The 21,119-nt window shown below is 46.5% G+C and overlaps 1 protein-coding gene across 6 annotated transcripts in view; it reads left to right on the forward strand.

Moving 5' to 3' along the window:
* FBXW4 (F-box and WD repeat domain containing 4) overlaps window positions 1-21,119 on the forward strand; it is a 76,079-nt gene that overhangs the window by 27,851 nt on the left and 27,109 nt on the right. The window contains exon 6 of one of the 6 annotated variants that reach the window (XM_025042285.1): window positions 567-780. The exons of the other annotated variants lie outside the window; for them this stretch is intronic. Within the exon in view, the coding sequence (XP_024898053.1) occupies window positions 567-765 (199 nt within the window). The 3' untranslated portion in view covers window positions 766-780. Of the gene's footprint in view, window positions 1-566; window positions 781-21,119 lie in introns of those variants that run through there. 6 annotated transcript variants of the gene reach the window in all.

A 21,119-nucleotide genomic window follows, 5' to 3' on the forward strand; every position in this document is an offset into this window, starting at 1 on the left:
TGCGTGTTCTAAGCCAAGCCTCTCCGGCGGGTGTATCCATCAGTAGCAAGGACGAAATGCCACAGGGGTGGGTTTCACTTTCTCAAGACCCTGGATTTCTGCTACTACTCAGGGCAGGATAGGTACGGGGAGCCTCATGTGCTGAGCTGCTGGCCTGAGACCAGCAACCTAACCAAGCCTGGCTAGCCCAAGAACTCGTTTGTGGGAGCAACTTCTTCCCTGGCAGGCAAGGTTGGCTCAGTTGTCAAGAGGTGACTTAAATAAAACACCACAAATAGAAAGAGAGGCTGCTGCAGAAGGCCGGAGATTGTGGATAGAGTCCATGCATCGAGACCCTTCCCCTCCTAACAGGGATATATTTCCTTCCTACAGTCTCAGTGTTTCAGTTCTTTCTTTCTTCATCTCTGTCTCCCTCCCTCTTGCTTTCCTATCGTAATCTCTTTCTCTCTCCAGGTACTTAAGCATTAATATGTACTAGGCCCAGGGGAAACAACAGTGAACTAGACAGCATAGTCTGATAGAGAGACAGACCAGTCAAATAGGTAATTGGTGTGCTATATTCTCAGATGGGGGAACAGAGCACATTGGAGGGATCAGTCTTCCTCTTCTTCCTGCTGCCTGCACTTCCTGGCTCCATTCCCCGCTTGCACCGATATTTCTTCTACTCTTCCCGCACCAGGAAGAGAGAAGGTAATTTTCCTGCCACAGCTGTGGCTGACTTTTCTGGGTTGTGTGTGCAATGTGCCTGTGTTTTTCCACCTTTGATCACTGTTCTGCCAACAGATAATTTAGCAATCACATCCCAAGGTGGAAGCATGGAGTTAATGTTAAAATTAGTTGGGTTTTTTTTTTTTTTTACTCTTTAAACTTCAGTGGGTGATGAGGCAGAGAGGGAGGCAGGAGGGTGAAGGGGAGCCATAAATTCTGTGGCTTGTGTAGCTGTTCTCTGAGTAGCCGGGAAGCCTCTGATGTCTCCACAGCACTTTCATTAACATTTAAATTAAGGGTTTGTTTTCCAGTCTGTTTTATAGGCAGGGACCTTTCATGGCCTGTCACATGCAGCCCCCCTTACCCCCCTTCTCCCCTTCCAAGCAAGTGTGTAATTGTAGCCACTGCTCTACCCTAACTCTGGGTTGCAGCTGGAGTTCAAAGGGAATTCCTGGAGATGGAGCTCTGGAGGTATAAGGTGTAACAGTTAGGATGTGGGTGTTCCTCCTCAAACGAAGGTGCTGTGCAGGAGCTCTTTCTCATATTATCTCACCTGCGCTTTACTCTGCTCTTTCAAGGGACACACACTTCAATCTGACTCTGACCCCCACCTTTTCTTCCCTGGGGCCATGGGACATGTGGGAAAGGGTGCGTCCATGAGCGGTTTCTCCTTATATCACAGGTTAGGGCCTGGGACAGATGGTTCTAAGATACAGATCTTCATGCTTATCTTCCTCCTTTTGATTTTTTTATGAGCCTCAAGAATACTTCCTCCTACTCTACTCCACTTACAGAAGCAAAAATATAAGAGATTACCATCTGAGAAAATTTATAATATAGTAGGTTCCTTTGGTCCTAAAAAATGCATTCTAGTGTAGATGGATATGTGCATACACATCATACTTAGTCACCAGCGTACTGTGTTTGAAATAGCTCACTGTTTTAGGTGATCATTTGAGGAAACCGTTCTCTGAGGTCTTGGCATTTAGAAGAAGCTCTCCTACACTCACAGAGTGAATTTGTTTGTAAGCTTCCTTACACACTAGCGTATTTGGCACCATTTGGGGGTGTTTTGAAAAGACATCCCTGCTCCGGTCTCTCTTCTTGTCAGCATCCTGTTGATCTGTAGGTGACGAGAATGTGTACCAAACACAAAGCATCTCATTAGTTCATAATCTCTGAAGGCTTAGTTAACTCACTGCTGGTCTTGAGTTGGCTTTCCTCTCTAGACAGTAACAAGAGGGGTATTGGGGACTTTCTTCTCTTTCTGTTCAGAGGCTGAGAATTTTCTTTCACTTTGAGCCTTGATTTCACTACTTGGGTCACCAAGTCTTTCATCCTTCCTTCACTAATCCACTCAAACTGTTGTGACTTATCTATAGGATTGAAGATGGCTGAGTGTATTGCTGTAGTGTTCCAGGTAACCTAGTCAACAGGTGGACACTCTCATACCCGGGGGTGCTGCCCAAGTGGAGTGCGGGAGGAGCCGGGTGACCCTTGTGCAGGTGTTGCTGGGCTCAGATTGCAGCCTGGTTTCCAGGCCCTGCCTGGTGGTGATTAATCTGGGACACGGGCCGGCAGAGGCCCAGCCAGGGCAGCTTTGGTCCTTCACTGTGAAGACCTTTGGCTCAGAGACTTAACTGATCCCTGTAGCTTGCTTCGGCTTGAGTTTGATCTGTCAAGGCTAAAGGGGGATCCTGATGGTGGGGCGGAAACTTCTAGTCCTGTCTGACTTATGGCACCAATCTGTTCCAGTGGCCCTGTCATGATAACACTCATATATTTAAGAAGATTTCCCCACCTGTTAACTGTAACACTCAGATCAGTCAGAAGAAAGATCTTCATGAAATACCTGTGTTTTTAGTTTCTTGAGCCAGTGGAGCCTCCTCTTATAAGTAGACTAGGGGTTGGAGTGGGCCTGAGTGGAAAAGGCAGTGGTGGGGCATGGATGGATCAGTAGCATTAATGTGTATTTATGTATTGGGGGGGGGGAGTCGGAGGGGGATTATGTAAGAGGTGGAAGGATCACCCCGTCTTCCTGCAGTTAAGTGGCTGTCAGGCCATTTGGGGCAAATTTCAATATTTTAGTTTGGAGTCGTTTTCAGTTCCTTGTTTTTCTTTTCATTTCAAACCAAATTTTTGAAACCGTGCTTCCCCCTTTTCATCTATCAGAGTCCTAGTCCCTAGGATCTCCAGGTGGCAGTCTTTTCTTCTCCAAGTTCAGGGCAATCACTTGTAGTTCTACTTGGTCATGGGCTTAAGACCCAAGAACAAGAATTCAGCTGCCCATCACAGTTTCTCTGTGTCAGTGAGTTTCAGTAAGTTTATTATAGTAGTTCCATTTGGGATGGGGGTTAGGAGATTAGAACCCAAGAACTGGAACATTTTTCTCACACCATTAAGAAAGAGAATAGACATCCATGTATACCACCAACAATAGAATATGTTGATACCACTGATATGGAAAACTGGCTATAAAGATGCTATGAATCATAAGATCTGATCGATTCTGAATTCTGCTGTGCTGACCAGAGTTTCTATGTATGATGACCATTAAGGATGCATCTATGCCTCAGCAAGCCAACAAATGTGTTTGACTCTTCCTTCAGATCAGTACTAAAAGATCTCTGACATTGTGGATTGGACATCTGCTAACCCTTGTGCGTCTCTAGCAGTTTCTTGAACAAGACTCTTTTGAAGTTTCAGATTGTGAGCTTTGGGGGGCAGGGGCTTCATTACCTATCTTTTGTAAGAGTTTTGTGCCTGTGTGCTATAGATGAAACCCCTGTGCCTCTGAGATGCCCTATTAAGCTGACCACCCAAGATCCTTGCCCCTTTTTCCAGCTGGTTCTTCTTGCTCTTCTCTCTGGCCAGGGCATTTTAATAGGGGGTAGTTTGTGACATGGTCTGTAGCGCCCTGTCAGGCAGGCTTGGCTCCGGCTGAAGGTGTTGGCAAGGGAGGGAGGAGAGGAGGGAGGAGCGAGAGGAGTATATGCATATAGAAGCCATGGTAATTGCAAAGGGAATATTAGTCCAAGAGCTGCTGGCCCAGGAAATTGCTTTTTTGGAGAAGCTTTTCTTTTTCATAGTTTGCAATGCAAATTTAAAACATGAATGAGAAACAAAAAAGTATAGGAGGGGCAAGTGGAGTGCCAATTGGAATGTGATCACATCCAGATTCTTCAGCAGGGTAGGGTCTTAATTTGCAAATGAGAATTTCAAGTAATGAGAGAGAAACTTTAAGGAGATTAAAATAATTATAAATCATATTTTGCTGTGCTCTGCCCTCCGCTTCCATGTTTTTGTGTTCAGACTTGTCTCTGGCCCTTCTCAGCTTGCCCTGCTGTCTCCTCCTCTGCTCCTTTCTGTAGCAAAGCCATAATCCAGCTTCTAGAACAATGGCCGTGTGGTCATGGTATAGTATTTTGATTTTCACAGCAGGCTGGAAACAGTAGCCCCATCTAAAGTCGGTACACTTTAGAAAATGCACACCAGACCTGGAGGCTGGAGCCTCCCTGTGCCGGCTGAAGCTTGCATCTCGAGCCTCTTTGAGAAGGCGTTAAAGGCTCTTCATCCTATACTTTCTCTGCAGGTAGGCTTGCTGATGCAGAATGTGGGGCTGTGAGGCCTTTTTCCATTCTGATTTCCCGTGCTTCATTTTCCTGATATAGAGAGGTGTGGCTTTCTGCTTCCAGGCTGGAGACACTTATGTCTGCTTTGGTTCTGGGTGCTTGGATGATGCTGGAGGTGGGGATAGGTAGGGGATGGCCACCACTTCCATTATGTTGGCATAGCAAGTGGTCAGATTGGCTTTAGATTGGCTTCTTTCTAGGAGCTGAGCTAGACAGGGAGACACAAAGAGAGGCAAGAAGCCATGTGGAGGAAGAGCTTTTCAAGTATAAATATGCCCCAGTGGTAGAGGCCACTGTGCAGCTGTGGGGGCCGCTTCTCCTCCTTTGTGTGTGGCTCTGTTGCACTGGCTAAACAAATAGGGAAGGAAAGGCTGAGATATGTGGGTAAAAGGAAAGGAACCCCTTTCTGCCTGTGGCCACCATGAGTGTCCGTCCTTCCCTTCTTCATTGATTGGGAAATTTTGAAAGAGAGATTAGCTCGAGGCTTGCCCTGGGTCAGTCCTGTGGTGCCTGGTCAAAACTCTGGAGGCTCGGGAACACAGTCTCCCTATAGAATGTTGTCCAGATTTAATCAGCCATCACTTAGCACATGCTCTGCACTCTGAACTCACTGCACTGTGGCCTTACAGGGCTGCAGAGAGGGTCCAGCTCAAAGCACGTGACCCACTATTTCTCTTTCTCCTGAGGACTCTACTCTTACAGGATGTTTCTGTTTCTCTAGTTATTTTTTGCCTGTTGTAGCTGTAGCATTAGCTGTCCTGGCCAAGCTTGGGCCTCTCTTCCTCCTGGGCCTGAATGGGAGGAGACAAAGTAAGTGATTAGAGTGAGGTCCTATGGTAAATGACCCAAGAGAAGGGTCAGCTGGACATGAGGGTGAGATTGGTAACATTTGGCAAAGAGAAGGATGTGTGGGTTAATGGGCTTGAAGTACTCTACTTTCCTGACCAGTTTGAATCTCACTAGTATCCAGAGTGAGCTGTGGTTGAGAATAAAAACAAAAAATTAATACAAAAAATATAGATTGTTCAAAGGCTTCTTCACTTGTTAGAGGTCTGTGGCCAGGAAAATCCTTCTTTGCTGGCTGGTAAGGGTGGACTGTCTCCAAGAATAAGGTGAGGAAAAGTTTGGGTTTTAAAATTGCATTAGTTTGGTAATAAGTAACAAAATAAAAATGTAAAAACCTTTTGACACATAAATTCCATTTATAGAAATTTATTCTAAGGCAATAACCAAACAATATGTAAGATATATGTATAAAGACAGATTAAGAACACATATATATTCATTAATAGGGGTCTGGTTAAATATTTTATGGTATATTCACCCAATAGAATACTACATAGTATTAAAAGGATGATATAAGTATATATTTGTTGACCTCGAAGATGCCATAATATGTTGTTTAATGAAGCCACAAAACAGTATGATAGTTATTTGATTATCTCTTCAGAGTTATTTCTTATGTGGTAGATTTCTATTGACATTTACTTTCTTTATAATTTTTTATACTTAATTTTTTTTTATAATGAGCCTATTTTTATAATTAGAAAGAGCATGAATTACATTAATTGTCTATTTTAGTATTGGGCAACTATATAGAGAATTCTTCCTTATTTTTACAGTTATTTGAATTAAAGATGCATGGACCCATATTTACTTTTTTATTTTAAACAGTTCTATTGAAGCATAATTTACATACCATAAAATTCACCCATTTTAAGTGTACAATTTAAATCTACAATTCCATAATTTTTATTAGATTTATAGAGCTGTGCAACCACAATTCACTTTAGATACTTCCTTACATTTACTTTTGCGACATTAAACTTGGTTTCATGCTTAGGACTTTTTGTGGGGAAAGAAATAAGTTAAAATACTGGAATTTGTTTAAAAAGGCAGTGTAGACTCAGAAATGTTTTTCTATGTGCAATGCATTATTTCTGAGTGCCTGCCTTACAGATGTATCAAGAATGCTGCAGCGTGCAAGGTCACATGGGGAGTATGTGGCACGAAAGACAGTTTTTACTATCCAGGGGCTTGTAGTCCCAGTGGGGAAACAATGCACGTCCTCAGATTTATTCCAGTATACATGCAGTATGAGGAACCATCAACTGTCAGGGTTATTGACAGGAAATCGGAGGAAAGTGGTAGCCTTTTTGTTAAATCAGGGGAACTTCTTGGGTGACACGGAATTTGAAGTGGAACTTAAAGGATGGCTCTTCTTAAATTGCATAAGGGAATATGAGGCAAGGGAACTAGTATGAGCAAAGACATACATGTTAAAGAATGGGGAAGCTCAATGTAAGTTTGAGGTTCAGAGCAGACAAGTTTGGCTGGCTGGGGTGGAGGGTTTGTGTAAAGAAGTGGTGTACAACGAGGCTGGAGGAGAGGTTTGGGGCCTGGTTTTGGAGGGCTTTGAAGAACAGAATTTGACTTTAACTTGAGGATAATAGGGAACCATGGTAGATTTTTGGCCAGATTTAAGCTGTTAAATGATTAGTGTGATGGCCCAGTGTATAAGATACTTTGGAAGGGTAGAGACTGAGGTTGTTTGTATACTTATCCAGGAGTACACTTTGTTAGCAGTAGGAGACTGGACTCCTAAGGACAGCGGGAAGACAACCTGGCTTTAGGAGAAGCAGAGGAAATAGTCTGTAGGCAGTCATGACTGCATGCGGGTGAGAGGGAAGAGACCTGTATGAGTTCCTCTATGAGCCTGATGACTAAAAGGGACCCTGAGTTCCATTTTAGTCATGTTAGTTTGAGGCGACGATGGGACAGTCAGGTAGTCATGGCCAGAGATAGCCAGGAATGGTGGCCTGGAGCTCAGACATGAGGTCGAGATGCAGAAGGCATCAGTGTGGAGACAGTGGTCGAAATAACATGAGAGATTGGTACCTAAGGAAAGCTCAGAGAGAAATGAAGACAGCTGGGCAAGGAGAAACCAAAAGGCAAAAGCACCATCAGAGAGGCAAGAGGAAAGGTAGGAGTCGAGAGAGTAGAGCATCCAGTAGAAGTAGACTGTGGGCAACTTATGTAATTCACTTATCACTACCTTGTTTATTAGGCCTCTTCCCTATTCTAAATGATAATTAGAGAGAGAAAGTAAAAGTACACAGCCTGGATAGTGATGCATAGAGATTTGCAAGCATTTTATCCTCCTCATTTATTTTGTCCTTTTCAAACTATAATAAATTCCAGGTTTTTCTTTCCCTCATGTTCTTTCCTCTGGTTCAGTTCTTTATTGTTCTACTCTATAGCTATTTTTTTTCCTTGAGGGTTGCCTACTTTGGGCTTGGTAATTTTTTCCCCTCAGCTTACAAAACCACTAAGTGCAAGCTGGGTTGTGGAGGGTCAGCAACTGAGCTAGAGGTGCTAAGTGACGAAGTGAGGGAGTATCATTAATTCTAGTTGTTTTCTTCGTGTATAATGGTAGTCAGGGCAAAATAAGTGAGGCTGATTTAGGAGAGAGAAAAAAGCCAGCCAACCATTTACCATTTGGAGAGGTTCGGCATTAGAGCCACAGGGGCTGCCCAGGTTCTGGGCTTGCTTGGGCAACTGTGCCTGTCCAAAAACTTTTTCTTTAAAGATAATTAAATAGAAACTTTCAAATCCTCCTCGGGTTTTTTGGATAGTAATTCCATGAGGCTTGTCATTTGTGTTTGAGGCTAGTGGTGAGGAGGGCGGAGTGAGGAGAAGCGAGGGGGTGGAGATGGGAAGCAGGGAAGGAATCGGAGAGAGAAATTTTATTGAGGGAGAGTTTACTGGGTTTATGGGAGGGAATCTCTCCCCTCCTCCCCATTCGGATTTGAAAGAGCCGGTGAATCTTTGATTAGGTGCAGGTCAAAAGAATTTACACATTGTGACCTTAATAACTAGAGGTGATTGGCAGGCGGGCTGTGGGGAGGGGGCCGCGGGCCCCTTTCATCTCACTTAGCACAGAGGAGAGACAATGGGCCAGCCGATTTTTCTTGTTGTCCCTTGTTTGAAAAGGTCTGGTGTCTCTACTAGGTACCTGTGACATGGGGGTCTTGATTGGGGTCTCATAAAGGCCCCTGTCAGTATGTCCAAAGGCCAAGAGTACAAAAGCAAGCAGTGGGTGGGGGTCTCAGCTGACCACTGAAGAAGGGAGGGGAGGGTCCAGGAGGCAGTGGAGGGAGAAGCAACCCCCGATGGGAGCCCTTATAGAAGGAGGGGAGGAGGGGGGCAGAGAAGGGCCATTTTTGTCCCTAACTCATCAAGCACATCTGCAGAATTGTCCAAGCTGCTGCCTCCCAGTTTCAAAAGAAAAAAATGATCGTTTGATAAACCGTCCCCGATTCACCACTTTCTCACAAGGGTGGAAGACCCAGTCCTGACCTCTGTATGATTTCACATCAAGACCAGGCTTTCTTTCCCCCACCCCCAAATTGCTAGAGAAACTTTGAAATGTATCCTGTGGCTTTCTCTCTCCCTTCTTCAACCTCTCCACCCCCATTTCCCACCCTCTCCACCCCACTGGCCTCTGTTTTCTCCCTGGGCGCTCCAGAGAGTAGGCGAGTAATTAGTCCCCTCTTTCTGGGGCACAATGAAGGCAGGGTGTTTGACGGGCCCCTTCCCACCGCTCACAGAGCTGGGGGCCTGGGGGGAAAGACCAGGTGGCATGTGCAGCGTGTTCCAGGCCTGCACAATCACTGGGGCACAGGCCGGGGGCTTAGGAACAAGTGTGCCCCTGCTTCTCGAAGGAATGTGCAGAGGCGCATGCATTAATGGTCCCCACACAATGCTTGCATTTTTTTCCAGGCAGAGGCATCTTCCCTGTGAAAAGGCTGCCGAACCTGGAGCCCAGGCGGGAGCTTTGGCCACCACGATGGCGTTATTTCCCACCCTGCGCTTAGTCACTTGGAGCTAACATGGGAGACCAACAGGCCGCGTCTCCTGAGAGCCTGATCTTTGTATCCAATGTGTGCTCCCCCTCTGCCCTGTCAGTTTTGTGTGTTCACGGAGTGTTGATTTTAATGCGGGCCTGTGTTGGGCTGGGAGGCCAGGCTGGGGGGCCTCAGGTCTTTGTCTTGCAGGGCCTCTTCTTCTTGGAGGGTCTTCAGTCCTGGAGGCTAGTGGCAGATTTGAGAGGTAGGATGAGATGCCAACTCTGGCTGGCAGAGGATTCCCCTATCTATGCGTCTGTCACAGACTGCGCGGGGTGCCCAGAAAGCAAGAACACCTTGGGATGCTCAGGCACATGCTTACTTGGCCCACACCTTACCCCTTGAGGAGGGCAGTTTAGTTTTACCACACAAGGCTGCCAGCTTGAAGTGAGTTCCACCTGCCCCTTGTGACTGAGTGTGGCAGGAGCTCAGATTGTGAGACTTGGGGAGCCAGGGCAGAACCCTGTCTGCAGTGGTTTGGGAGTGGTGGGGACAGATAGTAAGGGTGCTGGAGGAGCATAAGTCTGCTGCAGATGACTACCCAGAAATTGGTAAGGGCCGGGAGAGGACAGGATTAGACAGAAAGAGGCAAAGCGTCTGGGAGAGCATCAGCAAATCTCAAATGCTCATCTCCGGCAGTTGAGGGAAGAGCCCCTAAAACTAGGGACAGAATTTTCCCCATTGAGGAGAACTGGGGCCTTGTCACAGATATACCCACTAGGAATGTCTAACAGGATTACTTTACTATCCACCTTTACTATCCACCTCATTGCCTTTACTATCCACCTTTGCTATCCACCTCATTCTGCCTTTACTATCCACCTCATTGCAGTGTAGCCTTGTGCTAGAAGCTGGGGGAAAGGGTCTTTCCCCATTCTGGGCCCCTAGTCTTGCTGAGAGAGAAGATGCATATGCATGACCTGAGTAGGGGGAGACTGGGAGCATCAGCCTGCTCTGCTTCTAGGAAGAGTTAAGGAGCTGGTGGTGACCACCTGCCCATCCCCTACCCATGGCCAGGCCATGGTCCTGGCATCTGTTGTAGTGCTGGGGGTGGGGCCTTCATTTAAGGGATCATGTTTTTAGAAAGGGACTATATTCCTCACTTTCCATAGGATCAGAAGAAAGAGATGTGGGCTGGCCACTGAGATGAGGTGGCCCTGCAGAGGCATTCCGCCAAGGTTCCCGAGCACAGTGGCTCCTCTGTGCTGCTCTTGGCATCCTTCAGACTGTCTCAGGAATTGGTACCAGTCATACTGCCAGGCCTGACAAGGAGAAAGAAGCTGGAGCTCCAAGGCCTTTGAGGGGTCTGAGTCCCAAAGGGGCCTACCAGTTAGGAGCAGCTCCTGCCCTGGGCCACTCTGTGGCAGAGGAGATTTCTCTCATTGAGAAACAGGCATTCTCAGCAATACCCACCCCCTCCCCTTTTCCTATACTGTTCTTTTCTCTTAAATTTTCCAAATGGTGTTTCTCCCTTCCCTTCTTTTCTATTCTGTGGGCAGCTCATAAAAAGCCTAAAAGAGACAGAGCTTATGTGTATGGATGTGATAATGGAGGGAAGGGTGTCAGGGATGGTCACACTGGGGCTCCAAGATTATAGAAAACTCTACCACTCCCCTGGGCTGTCCTGCCAGGACTGGGAGGGCACCAACAGATCATAACCTTTAAATGCAAATTCAGTGGAGGAAAGAGATGGAAGTATGGAAACAAATTAGATATATCTATAGGGGGTGTTCAGCTAGAGAAAATGAGCATTTCTTACTAATTGGAGTACAGGGCATTTCATTATTAAGCTTCATTACAAGGGGAAGAGTGCAGCAGGCTTCTTTGGGGATTCCCTGGGCTGTTTTTTCCCTTTTAAAAGCAGAATAATATTTAGCTGGAGGAAGAGGAGTTGCCCATGGTAACTTTGCAGGGCACCCAGGGATTTAAGGGAGAGTTCGAAGCAAGGGAGAAGGAGGGAGAGATGGGCCAATGGGAGAGTGCTTAGAGGTGTTCCCCCATTCCTTGACAGTAAAAAAGAGGTGAAAAAGCCCTAGTGGGGTTGGGGACCTCACTTCTGGAACTAAGACTGAGGAATTTGGACAGACAAGAAAAGTGTTGATCAGAAACCCTGCCTTCCTGGGAAACCTGATGTTTGACCATTTTAAATTTTGTATTAAAACTACAAAATAGTGAGATTCAGATACAGAGCAGTGGTCTGACAACTGTTGTTTCTCAGCATGCACAGGACTTTCACCTTCGGGGTCAGGGAAGGGCTGCGGTAGACTGACCTTTAACTGGGCCTGGCTGGATGCATACTAACTTCTGTCCAGGCAGGGGCGGCCTGGTCCTGTCCATGGTATATTATCTGAGTCAGTCAAGTGAGGTTGGCTTTAACGTATTGACTCCTTTTCCTGTTGTTGCCATCCTATGGCTCATGTTTGAAGTCCAGTCAGTCCCCAGAAAAACTCTGATCCATAGCTCAGAGAAGCACCTTGTCTAGAGTCTGTCTAGTCAGTCAGACCATCTAGTGTTCATTGTTCTCAGGGGAGCTGAGAAAAGGTACTGATTTATCATGGGAGAGTTTCTCCCACGGCTGGGGTCCCAAGAGCCGGGGTGCAAAATCTCATTTAGAATCAGCTCTCGTTGTGACTTCATCAAAGGCCTAGAGTTTTTGCTTTCTCTCACCCAAACCGTCCTTTGCTTTTATCACAGTTTCCTGCTTAGCTCAACCTACCTGAGGGTCCTGGGACTTTAAATACACAGGATATCTTCCTATGGTTGGTAGACCTAATTCCTAATGGAGGCCTAATTCTATTCTTCAGCCTGGGAACTCCCCAGTGATTGTATGAACCTTGAATTTATAAACACACTGAGCACCTGTAGGAGGAAGCTTATTTCATCTTCCTCCTTCCTCATTTTTTCCCCATTCCTCCCCACAAAGAGGGAAAAGTATCCCTCTGTGTACTTTCTTCTTCCCCAAGAAAAAGAGAAGAGATGATCAGAGGAAGCAGTTAGCACCTCATGAAAATTAACTGAGCAATAGATAGCCAGTACTGTTTTTTTTTTTCCAGGCACAGATCTTGTGTCCTTTTCGTTGTGACTCTGTGTGTATCTGTCACCTGTCTCAGAGCCTGTGCATTGTAAGTGTGTGTCAGTGTGGCAAGCAGGTTCCTTGGTCTCTCGGTGCCCTCCCCCAAAGCAAGAACCAACTCTCCTGAGATGATCCACATGGGATCCTGCCTTTCACCTTCATTACTTTATGTTTATGTCACTGCTTCTCCTGGGACAGTCACCTCAAGAAGATACAGTGACATAAGTGAGTGTGCATGTATGTAGATTCTTAAAGCCACTGGGTCCCCTCATTTCCTTTTTCCTGGAGCATGAAGGAGGAGCTAGGAACCTAGTTACCGAGTTACTGGCAATCACTGTGTTTCTTGAAGTGCTTTTTTTTATTCTTTAGATCTTACCCAGTGAGACTCTCCTTCTGTGTGAATTTTCCTTCTATTGGTGGTGGAGTGCAAAGAAACATTGTTTTCTGGAAGTTTTGTACATCTCGAGCCAGTCAGTGTGGCTGGTTGTGGCCATATAGGAGAAGCAGACCCTGAGTATAGATGAGGGCAGCTGCTGTTGAGTTGCCAGAAGGCTCAGGCCTGTGAGATGGTGGCTGACCTGAGGGTGCCAAGCAGGTTTCTCATCAGGGTATAAACTCCTTGGCTTTTCTACAGAGGGAGAAGACGATTGGGAGGGGGAGTGGGAAGTTGGTTTTCTCTAGAAATCTTTGACTTGAGGATACCTCAAGGCAGCAGCTAACCATGTTCAGTACTTGGCACAGGTACTGTGTTAGCATTGAAAGCCCAGTGCGAGGCGGGTCACCCAGCCAGTAAATCAGGAACCCACACCACTGTCAAGTGTGTTTGCAAATTTGTCTCATTTCTTTTCTTTCCTCTGAAAGGTTTGTATCCCATCCCAGGTGGCTTTGTGGGAAAGAAAAGAAACTTCCAATCAAATGACCTTCTTGGTATCCTAATGTTTTTCCAAAGAAAAAACCCATAGCTTTTATAGTTTGTAATTTCAAAAATGCATGACAAAAACATGCCACCAGAACAAATCTGTTCCAAAGCAAGCATTAGAGTGTGGTGTGAGTGGTTGAGCAAAACTTGAGGAATTGGTCAGGATGGCAGGCAACTGCTTAGGGAAGGGATTTCCAGGTGCAGTATGGCCTTAAACGCCTATGTGAAAACCTTTCCTAGGTCAAAGACTAAGTGAGAAGAGTTCCTCTCCTCATCCCCTCTAAGGTGGTAGGGCCACAGAAGGTCTGGCCTCTAGGGCCCAGTGGAAGGGACCCACCAGAGGCAGAATGACTTGTGGGTGGAGGCTCCTTTCCTGGAAATAATGAAGGAAACAGATAAGATTCTCTTCTGTCCACTGTAGGAGGCCTTGGCTGGGTCCGGGGCCAGGATGACACGATTCTTGGGAAGAAATGGGCTCTTGCAGCCCCCGAATTTAAGCCTTCATTTAGAAAGCCATGCATACCCATGACTAGCAGGACTGCATGGGTCTACGTGGACCTGGGGAGCTTGAGACCCCAGAGTTTTGTGGTCAGGCTGACTGAAGCCATGCTTGTGCCCCATCCGTAACCACCCCCACCAAGAAGTAGAAAAATTCCCACCAGGCCTCTTGGGACCGACTCTGGCTCCACTGGGACTTCAAGTCTCAGCAGAGGCATAATAGGTATTAGGTGCTGTGGGATCACTGTTGGCTGGTTATGATCCGAATTTTGGGTTTCAAATTAATTGGGTTGAAGAAACAACTTCCTTTTATTATTTTTTCAAACCACCTAAATACCCCCAACCAAATTAAAACCCCCCAAACCTTTCATCTTTCTCCTTCTCCTGGTGGCTTTATTTGCTGGGTAGTGAAAAGTGCTTCCCAAGCCTCCTTTGGGTCACTGTGCTGAACAAAGTGAGAAACCCAGAGAAGGAGGAAGCTGGTGCCAAAAGGGTTTGCCACTGACCCCTCCTTCCCAGCTCTGCTTTCCCTGGTCTGCTCCAGCCGCCTCACTGTCTGGGCTGCAGCCCAAACAAGCAAAGGCATCTTGACCAACAACAAGTCTCAGCTTTGTTGCGCCTGTGGGGGAAATGCTTTCTGGAGCCCAGGGATCTCCTCTGAGAACCACCTGTGCCTCCTAGCCTCCTGTGTAGCCTGGGCCTTCTGGCACAGGGGCCCCTGCATTCCAGCCAGCAGGCTGATGGTAGAAAGTTAGGGGTGAGAGAGGGCTAAAGGGGGCTGTGGTCAGTTTGAGGGAGCACAAATTCCAGTCTGCCCTGTTAAGGCCCCTGGTTGGTTCAGGGTCTCCTGTGGCCGTGGCCAGGTTAAATTTGTCCTTTCTGTCATCAGCACAGACAGTAACTTTCTGAAGTGGTCAGCAGAATAGGGACGGGGAACCCAAGGTTTCTCTTCTTACCCAGTTCTTGGTGCTTCCAGAGGTGAATGATGTAGGTTTCTTTTACTAGGCCATTTCTTGATCAGGAGTCCCTAGTACCTCTCTATCGCCTAGTCAATGATGATGATGATGATGATGAGGGTGAGGATGCCTGACACTTGTGGAGTGCCAGCTAAATGCCAAGGACTAGGCTGAACACTTTCTATCTCATTTAATCCTCCCAGATAGGAACTGACACCCTCCATTTTCAACTAAGGAAATTGAGGCCTCAGAGAGGTTAATTAACATGCCCAAGTCACATCTGGTAATTGATACTCCCAGAGTATGAGACTGGCCTCTGACCCCAGAGCTCGTGCTTTTTAACTACTGTGCTACACTGTCTGCTTTCTTGGCCCACGGTGGTCTCGTTCTCATTTGGGATTAGAACTGTCGATTGTCCTGAATTGCTTCCATTTTTAAAAAAATATGAATTGAAGACTTGACCCTCTGGCTGCACCTTAGGCTGCCTAAGGACAGGCCTATGCAAGTTTTGTTTTTCCTGAATATCTCAGCACCTAGTACTGGCCTGGTTTGGGTAGCCCTGAGGTACTTATTGAAAGAATGAGACCCACATCTCTGCCTGTCTCCAGCTCAGGAATTGCCAAGACAAGGCCTTGTTCTTTGAGAGAGAGAGTCAGTCCCAGAGCAGGAGCTTCCTTCTGAGGGGAAGAGGGTGGCTGTACAGAGGAGACACAAGGCTGACACAGGGGCGGCAGAAACTGGGAAGACAGAATCCAGGCCAGATCTGACTGGAGCTGAGCCAGTTGTTCTGAGCAACAGGCCTGCTTGTCCCCTGCGTGTTGTTGGTCTGGGCTGCTCCCAGAAAGAAGAGGCTATTCTAGGAGTGGTGGGGTGTGAAGAGGGTCTGGTTTCAACTCTCTGAACTGTGAGTTTTCGGACTAGCCACCCTTTACTTCGTAGACCCCTCTCTAGAGAATCACTTTGAACCTCTTCTGGCAAGGCTTGAGGTGGGGGTGCAGGCAGAAACAGTAGTTCCTGGTGACCAGACCAGGCCAGTGGAGGAGTGGGGTGGGGGTAGCACATCATTTTGCAGTCCCTTTTTGGCTAGATCTCAATGTTGGATAAATAGGCAAAAAGAATACCACCTACAAGCCATGTGCCAAACTGCTCCAGCTGACCCCCCGCCATAGTTGCCCCTGAATGTAATAATTCACCTGAACTCTCAGAGATGCCGTGTGTGGTAAGGATTTGGGTGACAAATGGGGATGTGTTCCCGCTTCCGTTGGTGTATCTGGAGGGCAGCCAGGAGGCAGGGCTGTTGAGAGTGGCCTGTGCTATGGGAAGCTGAGCTTTCTTCCTTTCCGTCGGCCCCGGGTTCTGCCAGGTCGATGTGTTAGTAGTGGCATATTAGTACTGTAGTTGTTCTGGAGAGTATCTGGTTCTGAGCTTTCCAGGCAGAGCTCTGAAGGTCTGCATCAGAGGCAGGAGGGTTGGAGGCTGCATGGGCGGGATTAACTCCCTATGCCCCACCTCTGCTCAACTGGAGCAGCTACCCTGGTTCTTGTTTTATAAATCTGTTAGAGATGATAGCTCACAAAAGTTTTAAGAAGTTAGAAAATATTGTTCTAGTATAACTGTTTCCCATTTTACAGATAAGAAATGTGAGGCCCCAGGAGGTTACAGGCTTGCCCAAGGTCAAATGGCTTGTGAGCAGCTTATCTAGCACTGAATGCTGGCCTGCCAAATCCCAGCTCTGGGCCCTTTCCACTGGACCCAGCACTGCCTGCCTTGCCTCCTGCCCTGGCCTCTGTTCTTACCTGTCAGTGATCTCAACTCCTCATTCTCTCTCTCACCTAGGCACAACTGTTTGTCAGCCAGCCCTCTGTTTCTGGTTTTCATTCTTTCTGAAATGCTTCTCTTTCTCCCAGGTCTGGGGTCAGGGCTTTCCTAGAGCCAGTTCTGAGAGATTGGCAGTAACCACATTATTTCCACTGTTGGAGCCCACATTCTGGCCTTTGGACACCTCGGTGCTGACCCCAGTAAGCCACGTGTTGCTTTCACCCTGTGCCTCCCTGGCCTCAAAGCCACCCCTAAGCAGAGGACTCTCTTTCCTCTACTTAGCTGGGCAGTAGGGCCTGCTGTGGCCGGTGGCAACAGTAGACATAAGTGTCAGAGCCCTGGGTCTCCCTGTCTCTGCACTCCCAGGAGAGGCTCTTTCCACTCATGGGTGTATGTGATGGTCTAAAGTGTAATGTGAGCTCCAGCCCCAGGCCCTCTGGGGAGAGCCAGACAGACATAGGCAGAACTGTGGCCCTCTGGCCCCCCTCATCCTGCCCCAGCTCAATCCCATCACCCTTTCTCTATTCTTCGCTTAATAAATGCAGAGCTGTGGTGCTAGGTGCAAGTCAACCATCTTCCATGCCCCCAGAAAGCTATTTGGGGCCACTGGCCTTGATTGGAAGACACAGATTTGGTGGGTGACGATGTAGGTCCCTCATCTAGGCCCCAGTCCTAGCTGCCCCCACCAGCCCTGGTCTGGCTCACCACGGGACCCAATTCAGAGGCCTCTTTTGTTTGACTTGCACAGAGCAGCCCCAGCTCACCGTTCCCACATGCCAGAGTTTCCCCACCATTCACTGGGAAGGCTGAAAAGCCCTCAGCTAATTGCGTTGGGCTGAAAATTACCACTTCCCTGCATGTGTTCCCCTGCTGCTGAGGACATTTGTGTCACTGCTGTATTTAGGGGGAACAAAGACCCCCTGCGGGGAGAGCCCAGGTACGAATGTGGGATGGGGGGAATAATTGCAGTCTCTCCAGGTGAAAGCCCCTGTTAAACTTCAGTAAGTCAATTAGGCTGGGGGGGGGAGGGCAGGGACCCCCACAATAAACTGTTCCCACCAAGCAATTAAAGAAAATCATTTTAGCTTTGAGGAGAGAAACTGCTTATTAGAAATTTTGTGGGTCCCCCCTCCTTCCTTACCTCAACCCCCCCTTGGGGATGAAACAACAAAACGCCTTCCTCAATAGAAGTGTTTCTCCTCCTCCTACTCATTGTGTGGCCTGAAAGCACTTACTGTGGGAGGGCAGAGGGAGGGACAGAGACAGGCCAAAGGGGGAGAAAATGGCAGGGGCTTAACACCTGGGCTGACTAAAAATCACAACTGCCCAGGAAGGTTGGAGAGAGACACTCCTGGGGGCTGCTGTGCTTACACAGGTTGTGGGGTATGTATGTATAGGATGTGCATGTGCCCACGGACCCGCTCTCCTCTGTTCCCCAAGCAGCGGGTGATCTGTGTGAGTATGTGTGTGGCATATCGGGTGCCCCCTTACCAAAAGGAGCAAACACAAGCTATGTGTTAGAGTGCCTGCATGTGTGCGTGTGTATGTGTGTGTGCCTGCTTATGTGTGTCTTCTCAGCAAAGGATGGCAAGGTCAAGGCCGCCCAGCTGGGCATGTACCTTTTCCCAAGGCTGTGACTGGGCCCATGTTGTCTCTCTTCCCAAGAGCCAAATACCAGCACCTGGGAGTTGAGCCATAGCATAGCTTTCTGCCTCAGGTAGTCAGCAACTGAGAGCTGAATGACCAGAAGCCACCTACTGGCCCTGGGCTAGGAATGGTCAGGGGTGGTGGGGAGGAGCGGGGGGAGTGATACTTGGACATGTTAATCTCCATAGTGTTCTTCCTCACCTTGCTTGGGTGGGGGTGAGGTATGGAGACTCTGTAGGAAAGAAATCAGTGGCCTGGGCTGGTACATGCTTTCCTGGCTGATATGGCTTGTGGTGGGAATTTCCAGTTGGCACCCCACCCCTCCCATTACTGAGGAGAAGCACAAGTTGGAAAGATAAGTTGATTTTATTTTGTCTTATCTGGAGAGGGTAGCAAGGAGGGAGGTAGATTTACACATCAAAAGTCTAAAATTTGGTAAATACAGGTGCGTATACACATGCATATCACAGATCACAGGTAACGTAGGTACCATACCCCACCCTGCCCCAAATCTTGGTACCTTAGGGGCGGGTCTGGTGGCGCTGATGGTGGGCATGGCATTGAGTCAGGTATTATCCTGGCCCCGGTGCTTCGCTGTGGCTCATGATGTGTTTGGCTTTTATTCCAATGTTCCAAAGAGGTGAAATTAAACATCTAGGGGTTGGCTTTTCCCAGAAAACAAATATGCCAAGTTATTTGCCTACCAAGAGGCCTTAGGAGGTAGAATTTGGTGTCTACAGGCTGGCAGTGGGGAGGTGAGGGCTGTTGACAAAGTCCTGAGCTGGAGCATGGAGGTGAGGTTTTATGGAGAGCAAGGGCTGGTTAGAATTTGGGGGTCTTGGGGTGAGTATGGAATAGCTTGGAAAGGAGCAGGAACGGGCTGCTCACTATGGCAGGCTCCACACGGTGGCTACCTCTAAGGAGATGGGGCTTCAGGGGAACCCAAAGCTCAAAGTCTTGTCATGTTTTGATTCAGTTTTTTTATGTGTACATATAGACACATACACATAAGTGTCTATGTAATATATAGTGGGATATTTATAGAGTTTTTATATGACATATGATATCATTTATTATTTTATGCTCCAGAATGTGGTTTTCTATGTATGGGCCTTGGTTTCCTCACACCAGTTTTTGATTTATGACTTCAAATGTCTTTCTGACCTTGGGCCAGGTTTATTAAAAAAAGGGAGTAAGAGGGTTTTTTGGGACGCTTTAGGTATGTGTGGAGCTTTTTGTTTTATATTCGTTTTTTAAGAAAAACAAAATTTTTACATGCTATGTGTGAGTTTTCTGTTTGGTTCCTCCTGCATTTTTTTTGGTGTGTCACCGAATCACTCAAGGATTCAGCAGTGGAATATTCAAGTTTGCTCATATGGTCAGATTTATTTTTCCCTTGGTTTTTGAGTCATTAGTACGGGGTCAGGGTAGGAAAGGGATAAAAGAAGGTGCAACAAAGGAGTTGCTTGGGGTTACAAAATTCTTATTTTGTGTGTGTGTATTTTTAAACTTTTAATTCTGAAAAATTTCAAAGATACACAAAGAAAATGGTAAAATTAACTCTTATGTTTTCATCACTATTTTAATTATTTTGTGTGTCTTTAGTTCAAGTCAAATAAATATCTGGAAAGTATCTTTAAATTATCCATTTCTTAGATGCCTGGCATTTAAATTGTAGTTGTTGAAAATAGAAGGGTCTGAGAATGGACTAAACTCTATCTTATCAGAGTGAGCCTTGTGGTTTCCAGCAGAACTTTCATTCTCATTAATTTTTAAAAAGGAATCCAAGAGACTAAGTCTCTGAAGATCAGGACTTTCTTCCTAAGAAACTTCCTTGATTTTTTCCTGTTTTAAAAAAATATTTATTTTTCAGTTACAGTAGACATGCACATTATATTAGTTTCAGGTGTACAACGTCGTGATTAGACATTTATATAACTTACGGTGTGATCACCCTGACACACCGTAAGTTATATAAGTCTAGTACCCATCTGACACCATACGTAGTTATTACAATATTATTGGCTATCTTCCCTATGTTGTACTTTACATCCCCATGACTATTTTTCTAACTGGTAATTGGTACTTCTTAATCCCTTTCACCCTTCTCATTTATCTCTCCAACCCTGCTCCCATCTGTCGACCACCAGTTTGTTCTCTGTATCTATGAGTTTGTTTCTTTTTGTTTGTTCATTTATTTTGTTTTTTGTTTTTTAGATTCCACATATAAGTGAACTCATATGGTATTTGTCTTTCTCTGACTGAATTATTTCAGTTAGCATAATATCTTCCCATGTTGTCACAAATGGTAAAATTTCATTCTTTCTTATGGCTTAGTGATATTCCATTGTATATATATGTACCACATTATCTTTATCTAATATTGGTAGACACTTAGGTTGCTTCCATATCTTGGCTATTGTAAATAATGCAATATCCTTGTTATCTGCTGTTGTCCACAGTATCTCCCCACCCACTACTGGGAATGGGAGAGTAGTTTTTTTTTTTTCCGGGCACTCTCCTTGGTCCTAGGTTTAAGACACCACTTTATGACTCTGGAACTTCCAGGCCAGCTGGTACTGCCCTATTTTATCTGTTCTTCTAGAAGACCCAGCAGATACTGATTTCATGGTTGAGGTGTCTGTCCTTAGCCAGGCCTCAAGGTGTTCAATAGTCGCTTGGCAAAGCCCTTTGTTCATCTGTCAGTGAGGACATTCAGGTGGGTGAGGAGCCCAGCAGCTGCTGAACAGAGGCTCTATAGTGGTCAAGACAAATTGGTTTTAAATGACAGAAACCAAATTTACATTAACTTAAATAAAACTGGGAAAGTTTGGCTCATGAAATCCAAGGCAAAGCTGAGCAGCCAAGCTAAAGGAAGAGTACAAATACAACTGGGCTCAGGAGTAGCTGGATCCAGAGGCCACAGTGCAGACAGGGCTTCATCTATCTGGGGTAGTCATC

The sequence above is a fragment of the Pteropus alecto genome, unplaced genomic scaffold (assembly GCF_000325575.1).
Source record: "Pteropus alecto unplaced genomic scaffold, ASM32557v1 scaffold88, whole genome shotgun sequence".
NCBI classification, from domain to species: domain Eukaryota; kingdom Metazoa; phylum Chordata; class Mammalia; order Chiroptera; family Pteropodidae; genus Pteropus; species Pteropus alecto.